The 14,166-nt window shown below is 38.5% G+C and overlaps 1 protein-coding gene across 1 annotated transcript in view; it reads right to left on the bottom strand.

Annotated features, from left to right (window-relative positions):
- The window catches only part of KIAA0825 (KIAA0825 ortholog), a 416,094-nt gene that overhangs the window by 200,375 nt on the left and 201,553 nt on the right, over positions 1-14,166 (bottom strand). The window contains 3 exon segments of the mRNA XM_070465821.1: positions 3,756-4,164; positions 12,797-12,896; positions 12,898-13,022. Coding sequence (XP_070321922.1) covers positions 3,756-4,164; positions 12,797-12,896; positions 12,898-13,022 — 634 coding nt within the window.

A 14,166-nucleotide genomic window follows, 5' to 3' on the forward strand; every position in this document is an offset into this window, starting at 1 on the left:
CTATACTAGTGCAAAATAAATCACGATATTCAACTTACATCGTATCTGTTTCACACTAATTTTCTTATTATAAGTGCTATTAGAATCATGTTAGGCTTTGCAGTCTAAGTATTCTTAAATAAAAAACATGGTTTTCCACTGTTTCCCAGACTAAATGAAATTTTCTGTGGTGTAATCAGCCATATACTGCAGTTCATTACTGAGATTTTGCCATGATTATAAAATTAGTTCTGCTAAGAGTCAGTGCCGCTGACCTGAAGACTGAACCAAATGATACCCAGCTGCTGGACATTAACTTTTATATTGCTTCCACATGTAGCCTCAAAAACATCCTTCTTAAAAAAAAACTTAACGATCCTCTAAGCGTTGATAAAAAATGAAACCAAATTCTACTCCTAAAGATATCCATTGGATAGGTAAATCTTTAAACAAACAGAAAAGACTTTTGTGCAATAATAGAAGTTTGTAAATATCTTTTTTGAAACTGCATACAAGCTGCAAGCAAAATTTCTTGTCGGGTTTTGCGGAGGCTGACATTGAAAACGTTGAGGCCCTCTGACAAAGGAGTGTCTCGGTGTCAGCCCCTGAATTGTATCCTTTCCTGTCCATCACTGTGCAGGTGAAGCAAATGATTGGATTCAGTCAATGCTATGATTAATGAGTTCCTCTCTGGATTTGGGACTGCCTATCAATCATGTCATTAGGGAGAATGTGCCCTGAAAGAGGCAGACCTTAGCCAAGGAATAACTGCATTAATCTTAATCTGTATATGCACCCAGCCAGCCAAGTCAGGGTCACCATGATGAAAAACAATAATCTTCAACTCGACAAATTACTTTGCAAAGACAGACATTTCTTTACTTTTTTTGGCCTGTGTGTTCTCCAGAATCTAAGTTGACTGTTTACAGCTTGAGTGTTACTACAAAGTGAAGGTTATTTTAATGAATAGTAATGCTTTCAGGCGGCATGCAAGACAAGCACTGCTTACAGCTGCCGCCTTTCCGCTGCAGTTACGCTCACAATTTCCATAAAATCAAAGTGAAATCTGGGTGCAAGTGAAAGAAATCTGGCTCAATGATACCGTGTGGATCCCAGATAATCTTCACGAGGAATTAAGATTTCAGGTATCGCAACAGAAGAACTATTTTAGTTTGAGTGCTTATATTCTCATGTGAAAAAGTGGTGAAGGTGTTTAGTCACTCAGTCCTGCCCAACTCTGCAACACCATGGACGGTAGCCCACCAGGCTCCTCTGTCCGTGGAGTTCTCCAGGCAAGGATACTGGCGTGGGTTGCCATTCCCTTCTTCAGAGGATCCTCTCGACCCAGGGATCAAGCCCAGGTCTCCCACACTGTGGGCAGATTCTTTACCATCTGAGCTACCAGGGAAGCCCTACGAACACTGGAGTAGGTTGCCATTCTCTTCTCCAGAGGATCTTCCCAACCCGAGGACTGAACCCAGATCTCCCACATTTCAGGCAGATTTTTTTACCATCTGAGTCACCATTTTAAACATATTACGGTAAGGTCAAGGCAACCCTCCACCTGTGTACAGACATTATGGTTTAAAATACATTTTCCTCATGGTGTAGATCTATGAACTAGCTGACCATCTATCTGTGAGAAATGAATAGAGATGAAGTTCATGTGTCTATCAGAAAATCAACTTAGAGTCCAAGCTGGGAAACAGCATTTCTATAGCACCCAAATCCATAAGAGATTACCTCAAGTGTGTTAATAAGTCAAATTTCATTCTTTTTCAAATAAATAACTTTAAATCTGAATTTCTTATATTGAAATTATTTGAGAAATTGAGAAAGGCATAGCACTGTGCTAATTACAAGTTACATAAAATGCATCCAGAATTTTTGAGGGCTGTAAAACATTTTTTAAAAGTCAATAATTCTTTATTTTTGATGCAAGTTACAACATAAAACTCATCAGCGAAATATTGGCTAGACAATTCCCTACTATAGAAAACATCAGATGTTTTGGTGCTGTTTATAATATCTATAACACTTAGACTAAAATCAACTTTTAAGGAAAAAATTTCACTTATGGATTTCTGTATGTTGCCCAAGGTATATTAGAGACATTACTTTCCACTGATCTTACTGATAGTCTCTTAATTCAGCAGTATCATAAATTTAACTTTATAATCAGATCCACTACTTTTACTCTGCTTTTCTTCTCTCGCTTCTACATCCACTGCCATGGATAATGACACGTGGCCTTAATCTTTTAGTCTTTGCATTAAAGCCTGTAAATTGATATCCAATGCAAATGTAAAGATTAAGGTCACCGTCAATGTTACTAAGCATTTTCCTGACTGCTATTCTTAATCCTACACACAGGATGCCCCACAAGTAAATTTCTGAAAGTCAGTAAGACAAGGCCAGGAAAATGATTACTTACATTTCTTGCATTATTTACACTACTTACATGATTACTTACAGTTTTTTCGATTAATATGAAGTCTCACAGATTAACATAAACTAGTAAAGAGCATTTGCCATCACACTACTAAACAGTGCAGCTTATTCTAATAGTTTATAAATAACAAATGCTTACTAGTTCTAAGCTTGATGTTAAGAACTTTATGACTGTTTTTTAACCTTTCAAAACAACTCTACCAGCTTAGTACGTGAGCGCTCAGTCGCCCAGTAGCGTCCGACTCTTTGCAACCCCATGGACTGTCGCCCTCCAGGCTCCTCTGTCCATAGGATTCTCCTGGCAGGAATACTGGAGTGGGTTGACATTTCCTGCTGCAGGGGATCTTCCCAACCCAGGGATCCAACCTGCACAACTCCATAACTCACAAAAGATGGCCCACTTACAAAGGATTTGTATTTGTCCATCTAATTCCAAAGCCTGAACTCTTTATCACTGCCATGCACTAAAACTAACAACCTTTAGTTGTTCCAGGCAGAAAGTTATAACAGTACTTTCTAGCAATGTGACTATATTTCAAAAGAATGGGGGACAGTGTCTGTGAGTGGTATTAAAAAAAAAGTGAGGGGGTCAGGCTTAGTGATCTGTAGACCATACGAACCATAACTCCTTTATCAATATCAGGCAGTTCTATACTGAAGACTAATTGTAAGATAGGAGGACTCTATGTACACATTTAAATTCATCAGGGACCCTTAAAAATCTTTGCAATACCACAAATCACTTAGCTCTCAGTGACAAACCGGGGAGAAGGCTGACATTTTCATACAGAAACAGCTGGGTGTGTTTATAGCTTGAGTGTGATATGCCCCGGTTGCCCTCTGGGATTCTTACATTACCAGATGAAAAATGTGTACCTTTTTGACAATCAGGTACACAGAAAGCAATAAAGAGCCTTTTATGCCCATTAATTCCTTCTTAATTTAATCTCCATGGACAATCCATTTACGAAAAGCTCCAGGCTATCCACGAGATACCTGTTTGCACATTGAAAAGGAGTGAAACCAAATTCTCCTGGGTTTAACCACCACCCTTTTAATCAGAAACCTTGAGATGGGGACTAAACATGTATAGTGTTGCTGTGTATCAATGGGGTTCAAATTTTAATAAGACAAGGAACATTTAACCATCCAGGGTTTGATGGAATATTTATCTTTGCCTGTATTCATCAAAGTTCCCATGAAGTTAGCAAGATGGCCATGGCTGCTTATCTGACAATGTTTTGAGGTGGTGGTTGTTTATGGGTGATTTTGTTTTTTTGTGAACGTGTCTGATGAAATTCGGGGAAAGAAAAACATAACTTTACCATTCGGTGCTCAGTTTCCTTGCTTCCAACAACTGGCATTCAATCCAGTTGGGCTTCTGCTGCTCGATGCTCCGTATAACCTTTTGGGTCATTTGATTAGGGCTACCCGTCTGCTCTCCCATGATGCTTTCCAAACACACACAGACTAAACCGAGTTTCTCTTTACTCCGTCTGTCAAGGGAGGCACCTGTTAAAAGTTCCACAGTGTTTCCATCCTCAAATATCCGACATATAATTACAATCAAGTTCCAGACAAGCAGGCCAGCTTTCTTCAATTCAACCAAGTTTTCTGACATTTTTCTCTCAGACAGAAAAAAGAAGTATTTAATTGGGGGAGGCAAACATGCAATCACCGTAGGTAACTTGCTGATTACAATAGATACTGCCTGAGCAGCAAGCCTTGTGAAGCCTGGGGGAGAAAAGAAAGGAAAGGTATGATTAATATTAGCATTTGCGTTCCATCACTGTGTTGTGTTGAGTGTTGTGTGGGGATGTCTAGTTTTTGTGGAGAAAATTGTTGAGGAGAGCAAGTGCCTGACATATTCCGACAGAACTCTACTGGGGTCCTCTGTAGTCCTGCCCCAAATTCCCCAAGTCCCCAACTTAATTTTTCCTCCAAGAAATGATTAGAAAATTCAGAATTATTACTTATACTTTTATCTATTTTGATTGTAGGTTTAAAGGGCCCAAGGTCCTCCTAATTAATAAATGCAAAGATACCCATGCTGCTCCTTTTTGTGGCCTTTGGCACTTCCTTAAGCCTTTCTATTCCTCTCCTGGCAGCCATGACAGAATCATTCCAGCTCTTGCTGGGACTGGCTCTTCTTTTAGTTTTCAGCTCGAATGTCATTTCCTCTGAGAGCCTCCCCTACGATCTGTGTAAGACAGTCCCTTCATGCCCATCCTGTTCCAGCCTCCAGTCCCTCCCTATCATTAGACCCCATTCTATTACCTTTATTACAGCATTTAGCATCACTTTATCTTTTCATTTTCTGTCTCCATCCACTAGAATATAAGCTCCAGGAAGGCATTAGGACCTCATCTCTAACAGATGTTGGGTAAATACGTGTTGAATAAATCAGCCAGCAAACTGGCTCACGTGTATCTACTACTCTACTTCTTTGTGGTCCACGCTAGTTCCACTTCTACTAACACCTCTTACCCGTATTTGCTAAGTCCTTGGCCTGTTGACTGAAGATTCTATTCTCTCTCACTTAACATTATTTCTCTGAAGGATTTACTCTTCTCCTCTCTCGAGATCAGGGTTTCTCAACTTTGGCACTACTGACATCTGGGGCTAGAGAATTTTTCGTTGCAAGGAGCCGACCTGTGCATTGGAGGATGTTTGGTGGCATCTTTGTCCTCCACTCACTAGATGCCAATGGCATTCTCGTCAATTGTGGCAAAAATGTCTCCAAAGCGTTGCCAAATTGTCCTCTATCTTTCTAGTTGAGAACCAGGATCATCTTCTGGATGATTCTAGAACCTTCAGTCTTGGCCTTTCAACCACTCCAGTTCCCTGATGGGCATTCCACTTCTCTGTCCTAGTCATCATTAACTCAACCCATAACCAAATTAGGTTTTAACCAAATTCATTGTTTTCCTCCCAACTTGCCTTGGCCCTCTTGACCCTCCCATCCTGATTTTCTTCCTTGCTTTTAAATTGTTTAAATATTCTTCCTAATTCTTCATACAAGGCTAGGGACTACACTGATCAATCTTCCTACTCCATCATCTCTGACACGCAGTTCTGCCTCAACTGTCACCAGGGCTACTACCTATTCAAGCCCGCCCGCACAAGTGGTATCTGGACTATCGTGGGAGTCTCCCAACCCATCTCTCTGCCCCAGACAATGCCCAGCTGTAAAGCCAGATGCATATACTAGTACCTAACTTTGTTAACTTCATTACCTAATTTCTCTGCTACAATTCTTTAGCTTTCCACTGTTATGAGATCAGTCTCTGGAGCGTTGCTGTCAAAACACTCTACAGTCTAGCCGTAGACAGTTTCGGTGAACCTCATCTTTGTTTCATCCTCTTTGCTCTTAGGCTTCTGACTATCTCATTATTCTCACATGGAATGCCCTCATTCTTCAGAGCTCTCATAACCTTCAACTTTTGGTTCAAAGTTCTTTCCTCCTATGAATTTATTTGGACACATTACCCATATGACTGCGCTGTAATTAGGTTCATAAAATGCCATGTTGTATTATCTTTTGCATTATCATCTATCATTGTTTGTTATATTCTTATTTATATATTCATGAGTTGTCTTTACAACTAGACTAAAAGCTCCCCAAGAGTATGGAATAAAATCTCACTCCTTGAGTATCTCACAAAGCCAGATACAGCATTTTACTCCACTATGTACATAGTTAAATTTGAACACTGGAACAGAATGGAAGTCTAAAGAAGGCAGCTGTACATTCTTCAGAAAAATAGTTTTCACTGAACAAAAATAACAAAACACTGTGAAAGATTTCTCAAGATATTTGTGACATTTTAAGAAGTCACCCTGTGGATTTTGGAGACCATCATAACAAACAACCCCATCAAAAAATGGGCCCAAGACCTAAACAGACATTTCCGCAAAGAAGACATGTTAGTTCGTGTTAGTTGCTCAGTAGTGTCCAACACTTTGCAACCCCATGGATAGTAGCCCACCAGGCTCCTTGATTCACGGGATCCTCCAGGCAAGAATACTGGAGTGGGTTGCTATTTCCTTCGCCAGGGGATCTTCCCAACCCAGGGATCAAACCCAGATCTCCTGCATTGCAGGCAGATTCTTAACTGTCTGAGCTATCAGGGAAACTCTCAAAGAAGACACACAGATGCTCAAGAGGCACATGAAAAGATGTTCAACATCACAAATTATCATATGAATGCAAATCAAAACTACAATGAGGTATCATCTCACACCAGTCAAAACGGCTATCATCAAAACATTCACGAACAATAAATGTTGGAGACTGAGTGGAGAGAAGGGAACCCTCCTACAGTGCTAGTGAGACTGTAAACTGACACAGAGACGATGGAGAACAGTGTGGAGGTCTCTTTAAAAACTAAAAACTGAGCTACCATGTGACCCTGGGCATATATCCAGAGGAAAATAAGGTCCAAAAGGATACACGCACCCCAGTGTTCACGGCAGCACTGTTCACAAGAGCCAAGACAAGGAAGCAACCTAAATGTTCACCACTAGAGGAATGGAAAAAAAAAGAGATGATACACACACACACACACATATAGTGAAATATTAGTCATTTAAAATAATGAAATGATGCCAGTACACACTGCTATATTTAAAATGGATCTATGCACAGCACAGGACCTACTGCACACACAGGCAATTCTTCTCAAAGCTATGTGGCAGACTGGATGGAAGGAGAGTTTGGAGAAGGGACACATGTATGTGGATGGCTGAGTCCCTTTGCTGTCCACTTGAAACTATCACAACATTATTACTTGGCTATACTCCAATACAAAATAAAAAGTTGAAAAAAAAAAAAAGTTACCCTGCCCTTAAAAAGTACAAAGCTCTTGGAAAACATAGGTCTGGTCTAGTGATTCCTCAGAAATTCACGACAACTTAAGAATGATTTTCAGAATTAACTGGAGCAGTGTTTTCATGTTTGTAAAAATTGTATTGGGTCCAACATATATTTGAATGATCTCAGAAGACTTTTGTAATTAAATAAATGAATAAATAAAGAAGAGTATAGTTCAGTACTTTGTAAAAAAATAGTTCCTCAATAAATGTCTTCTTTTTATTCAAATAAATATGTTTAGATGAAGCTTGAAATATAGATAAAGCAAATTAAGAAACCACTCTTATCAGTGTTCTTAAATTATCTTAAACATTTTAATGTTCTTTATGTGTTTGCATCTCATATTCCCCAATCTGCTGTGAAGTATTTGACTTAAAAGATTATCTCTTATATTCTGTTTATCCTAAAGAAGGCTTATCTGCACATCCTGAGTAAACATTTGACAAGATAAGTAGATATCAGGTAAAGATTAACAATTCTCATCACACCTGTATTGCGTCTAATATTTACAAAATCTGAGAACGGCACGTACTCAAATCTCCAAATACTTCATCAAAACTTAGGCAAATTCTAGTCAGAACTTTTAGACCGATGACAAATCCATTCTACTGATCACAGGGTCAGGGCTTCCCTCGTAGTTCAGACGGTAAATAACCTGCCTGCAGTACAGGAGACCTGGGTTCGACCCCTGGGTCGGGAAGATCCCCTAAAGGAGGACATGGCAACCCACTCCAGCATCCTTGCCAGGAGAATCCCATGGACAGAGGAGCCTGGCGGGCTGCAGTCCACGGGGCCACACAGAGTCGGACACGACTGAGCGACTAAGCACAAGCGCAATCACAGGATCTCTGCGTCTACGACGAGGCTGGCAACTCACCAGGATGGGTCTTCTATGAAGGCCACACGTTCATTTTTCTGTCTTTATTTAAATAAGCTGACTTCCTTTATGTGTAATATATTGTAAAAGCCATCCCAATTTGATAAAGTGAGAAAAAATGTATGTCCTAGAATGGATGCAATGTTCAGTTCAGTTCAGTTGTTCAGTTGTATCCCACTCCCTGTGACCTCATAGACTGCAGCTTGCCAGGCTCTGTCCATCACCAGCTCCCCAGCTAGCTCAAACTCATTTCCATCAAGTCGGTGATGCCATCCAACCATCTCATTCTCTGTCGTCCCCTTCTCCTCCTGCCTTCAATCTTTCCCAGAATCAGGGTCTTTTCTAGTGAGTCCGTTCTTTGCATCAGGTGGCCAAAGTATTGGAATTTCAGCTTCAGCACCAGTCCTTCCAAAGAATATTCAGGGCTGATTTCCTTTAGGATTGACTGGTTGGATCTCCTTGCAGGTCAAGGGACTCTCAAAAGTCTTCTCCTCCACCACAGTTCAAAAGCATCAATTTTTTGGTGGTCAGCTTTTTTTATAGTCCAACTCTCACATCCATACATGACTACTGGAAAAACCATAGCTTTGATTATGACATTGAATGCGATGTGAGAGGTACATTTATATACTTATCATGTCTTCCTTCTTATGCATAGACTACTGATTGTAAAAATATATTTTGGAGATTATAAAACATGCAAAAAATGAAATTTACAATGAAAAAGGTAAAGACAAATAATGTCTTAAAATTAACTTTTAAAATATTGTTTACTAATGGTATCAAATATCAATAATACATTATTGAGTGAGGATAATGTGATTTTATATGCTTTATTCTTTTAAAAATCTGGGCTTTAATAGTTTGTAACACATTGATTCCAATGTCAGGTTACTTAGTTTGTTCAATACTCAATTTTAATGACTGTCATAGGTGACAAAGTCACTACATGAATATACGTAGATCCACATGCAACCTGTGAAATCATGGCACTAGTTTTTCAATCTTAACCACCAAAAAGACAAATGTTGCCGTTGAAATCGGACTAATGAATATTCACCACCATTATGTTAATTTGTTCTTGCAACAAACTGAAAATATTTCACTTTTGTATTTTTTAAAAAAATTTTTGGCTGTGCTGGGTCTTTGTTGCAGTGTGGACTTTTCGTGTTCACGGTAATCGGGGGCCACTCTCCAGTGGCAGCGCGCGGGCCCTCGCTGCCGCGGCTTTTCTTGTTGCAGGGCACTGGGCTCTAAGGCGTGCAGGCTGCAGCAGCCGCAGCCCGCGGGCTCAGCAGTTGTGGGTCCCGAGCTCTGGAGCGCAGGCTCAATACCGTGGCACTCGAGCTTCGTCGCTTCGCTGCGCGCAGGAATCTTCCCGCATCAGGGATGGAACCCGTGTCTTCTGCATTGGCAGGCGGCTCTCCACCAGAGCCATCAGGGATGCCCTCATTTTTGTACTTTTAAGAAAAGTATTCAAAAATAACTGAAACACTTATTTGGAACATTTTTTAATCATGCTAGAAAATTCTGTGCAGCGATGACATTTTTATAGGTGATACTCACTCTTATAAAACTAATATTTCTGGGTTTTACAAAATAAACTATCTGAATGACTTCTGATAACACTTGGCATATTTCTGCCATCACTTTCTTTCTCAACAATCCACGTGTGAATGATGCCTGGAATGCATTTTCTCTGCGGGGCTATCTCTGTTTCCTCTCCAGAATCCATTGTTTTACTTAAAAACAATTACTCCTGAGTTTTCCCATAAAGCATTCTTTCTATTTAAAAAGTAATTTAGTGGTAAGACAATACATTCTCTGGAATATCTTTCCTTTGGTCATTGTCAAAGAAATAAAACAACTAATTCTTTGTGTATTTGCTTTTAGGGAGAGAATTCTTTGCATATTCGCTTAGGGAGTGAACACCTAAGCTGAGCTATATGAGAAACATCTGAACTTCCATTCACTTCTTCGGTAAATCTCTTACAATGTATAATTTATTGTACTATTTATTTTTTTAAATCTTCAGTGTTTTCCACGTTCCACCATTTTCACTGTGTCAGGAAGGACAAATATTTCCTCAAGCTAGTGACTATTCGTCTTTTAAGTTAGAATCCTCAAGAAAAAAAAAAAAGGCCCCCAAGCACTTCATGATTCAGATGAATTTTGCCAAGTACTGAATTAAATATCAATCAACTTAAAACATCTTCATGTTTGTATGCTTAGTTTTGAAATCTTTGGCTAATCAAGATGACTTCAAACTATATTCAGCTAATACCTCAAGGCACAATACTCATTTTGGAGGGATTCATCTTTAACAACAAAGTATGGGAAGCCATGCTTCAGATGGTTTTCCCACTCCTTTTTTATTTATTTTTGGCCAAATCTGATCAGATTATCAGTGTTCTAACCTGTAATATGGCTGAGAAACAGTTTATGTTGGAAATAGTAATTTTCCTAAGTGTGAGTTTTTTTACTTTCTCACTGTTTGTTTTCCCTTGGATTCCTAGTAATAGTTTTAAACCACAGTTGATTTGTTGATTTATAAGAATATCTTAAAGCCACTTGTGTGTTTTGTGAGGATTAATTTTGTGAAAACTAGATTCTTAAATACAAAGGACAACCTTAATTGATTGCTGAATGATGAAAGCTAATGAAGGAGTGAGGTTACCCTGTATATGCCCTCTCTAACAATAATGTCCCCAACACGTGACTGGCCTGATCTCAGACCCAGGGAGAATTCCAATAACAGGCTCCATATGAAATTTCAGTAGTTTTGCTGGCTGTCTTCTCACCCACCAGAGAATTAATTGTCTTGTACACCTCGGGAGGTGTTTGTACCTATTTGTAAACATTTATACTAGTCTTCAAGAATCAACAGGGGATCTCTTATTGACGGTTTATCCATGACCCAATTCCAGTACCTCATATGTAGCAGTAATTGACTTAGCGCCTATCTATTGAATGAATAAGTGACTTAATGTCTGGCATGAACATGTTATCTATCTAGTATGTTGTAGGGAAACTAAAGATTGAGTAATGTCAATTTAATAGAGGACAGAAATGAAGAACAATGGTATTCTCCCATTGTCACATCCTGAAATGCACAAAATGCTTTATAAGGTCACTTCCCTCCACCACTTTCTTTTATAATATTTATATGTGATTTGGCACTCCTTTGTGCCTCTCTAAGTGTTATACATCTATCCTAAATGATAATTTTATGAAAAAGTATTATTTAGTAAGGAAAACCATAAGAACTGGTATCGATCAATACAAACTAAGTTTTTTGGGGCAGGGGTAGGGGCGGAAACCAGAGGCCCTTTGAAATGTTATGGAAGAGTTCCAAAATACTTGTAGAAAAAAAAAAATTGTGAATAGACCAACTTGAAAGACACAAACAAAAAACTGCCACTCATATGACATGATATATAAACTGTAGATCATGCCTCCTGTATTGCTCAAAATCTATGAAATATCCCAAAGCTAGAAAGGGGAGATGGCAACAATTCTGGTGAGGAAGAACTTAAGTAACGAATATCTGACATTTTCCAATTTGAATTAAATGGCTTTACTGGATTCAAAGGCAGTTTAATAGGGTTTGGACAGAATTAGAGCATTACTATGAAAGGTCACTGATAGATAATGGATTTGAGTCTTTAATATAAAGTTGCTGGATAAGATTCACATTATTCAGGACCACTATGGAGAAGGATGAAAGAACAGCTACTTTCCTCACCTGGATTTAGATTTAGCAGGAGTATTTTACTGTTCAGCTAGAGTGCTTTACTGTTGAGAGTTTCCTTACAGTTAGTGAAAAAATATTCTTCTTCAAAGATGAAGATAAAAAGGAAAAGATGTATTTTAAAAATTCTAAAGAAGATTCATGGATACAAACAGATAAATAAGATACATCCAAAGGAACCTTGTGAAATTCTTGGAAAGTAGAGACATCTAGATAGGAAGAAGCTAAGAAGAAAGGACTTGATTAATAAATGAATAATATAGGTCATTGACAATTCTTCAGTATACTTGGTGGATGCATTGCCCTGAAGAGGAACAACGCACTGAATCCAGAACCATAGGTACTGGGGAGGAAATACCCTGTCAGAAATATACATGTAGCTATTAAATGGGGTGCTATTTTTTTACTGAAAAGCTACACATGCAGGTATATTAAAGAAAGAGAAGAAAGTAATAATTGGTAGTTGTATAGGAAAAACTTCAAAAAAGAATAATTAAACTGAATATCAGAGCAATCCTCTTGAAAATATGAATTTTGGATTCCTCAATAGGTTTAAAGGAAATCAGTCAAAATAATGTGACTAATTTGAATACTGACATGAACACAAAACATCACAGAAAATTGTGAATTGGTAGTTAAAAAAAGAAGATAATCATTTGAGTCATTTTCATTTCTAGGTTGTGGGTTTTTTTTTTTTTTTAATAATATGGCTCACAGTAATGAAAATTAGGAATCCTAAATATACATGGTAGAAAGGAGACTAATATAGTTTACAAATCTTGTAATTTTTAGAACGTTACATGTTCATCATATCCTAGAAAGTGTGCTTCTTTAGGGACATGTTCTTAAAGAAAAATTTATGTACCTTTGCTTGATTCTTTCCTTTTGGTGTCTCTTGGAATGTAATTCCATTCTTTTGGAATGCTGTCACGCAGACATTCAGGAATGCCGTGCCTGTTTAGGTCCTGTCTCACAGTTGCTCCCAGAGCTCATCACAGATACTACCTGCCGCACGACGTCCTTGAGGGCGTGGGTCAGTGCAAGTCTCAGGCATCGGATGACCTCTACCTCGGACTCTCTGCGTGTGGAGACTTTAAAATCGGACAGTATATTACAGTTAGCAGAATCAAAAATATTTTGTGCCCTGTTCAATTAAGAATTCAGCTTCTCAGTAATCTAGTTCAAAGCTGAAGGAAAGAAGAGTTGTTTTTAGCCTAGAGATCATACGATTGATAAGTAGTCCATAAACATTTGGGGAAAAGTTACCCCTTGGTAATCAAGAGAATAGTAGCCAGAATAACAGTGGATAAAAGAGTACTTGCTAGTACTTTGGGGACTCTACTGGTGGATATATAACTTGTATAACCTTTTTAGATGATACATGGACAACAATTGCAAAAGTTTTGACACTTACCTGTTAACACATTTATTCCTTCTCTGGAAATTTATCCTAAGAAATTAATTATGATTATGTAAATAACAAAATAAAAGATTGGAAACAATCTAAATGTCCAACAACTAGGGATTTATTTAATTAACTTAGGGCTTCCCCAGTGGCTCAAATGGTAGAGAATCCACCTGCAATGCAGTTGACCTGGGTTTGATCCCTGGGTTGGGAAGATCTCCTGGAGGAGGGCATGGCAACCCACTCCAGTGTTCTCACCTGGAGCATCCCCATGGACAGAGGAGCCTGGCAGGCTACAGTCCATGGGGTCGCAAAGAGTCGGACATGACGGAGTGACTAAGCATAGCACATCCATCTTCACAATAAAGTCATATTGATTAGTTAAAAAAAAAAAGGCAGCTTAGAAGATAGTATGATATACTATTTTTGTCAAAAAAATACATGTTTACACACACATAGAAAAGAATTAAAAGATATACTCTACAATGTTAATGGTGACTATCAATGACTAATGGTATTTCAGGTGATTTTCCTTTTCCTTTCCTTCTTCTTCTTTGACTTTTTCTTCCCTCCTTTCCTCTTTCCTTTACTCCTTTCTTTCTAATAAGTATCACCTGCAATGATTATGTGCTACTTTTGTGATAAATACAATAAAAGTTTTTGTTTGTCTTAATGACCGGGAAGTTCAGGGATCACTATTTGAATCAATAGAGAAGAGTACCAATATGATTTTCCCCCTCAAATTTCAAGGTGATAATTCTCAAATGACAAGCCATTGTAAAAACCACCATAGTGCTGAAACTAAGAGCTGGACTTTTCAAAAGATAAAC

This window comes from Odocoileus virginianus, chromosome 3, assembly GCF_023699985.2.
Source record: "Odocoileus virginianus isolate 20LAN1187 ecotype Illinois chromosome 3, Ovbor_1.2, whole genome shotgun sequence".
Taxonomy (NCBI): domain Eukaryota; kingdom Metazoa; phylum Chordata; class Mammalia; order Artiodactyla; family Cervidae; genus Odocoileus; species Odocoileus virginianus.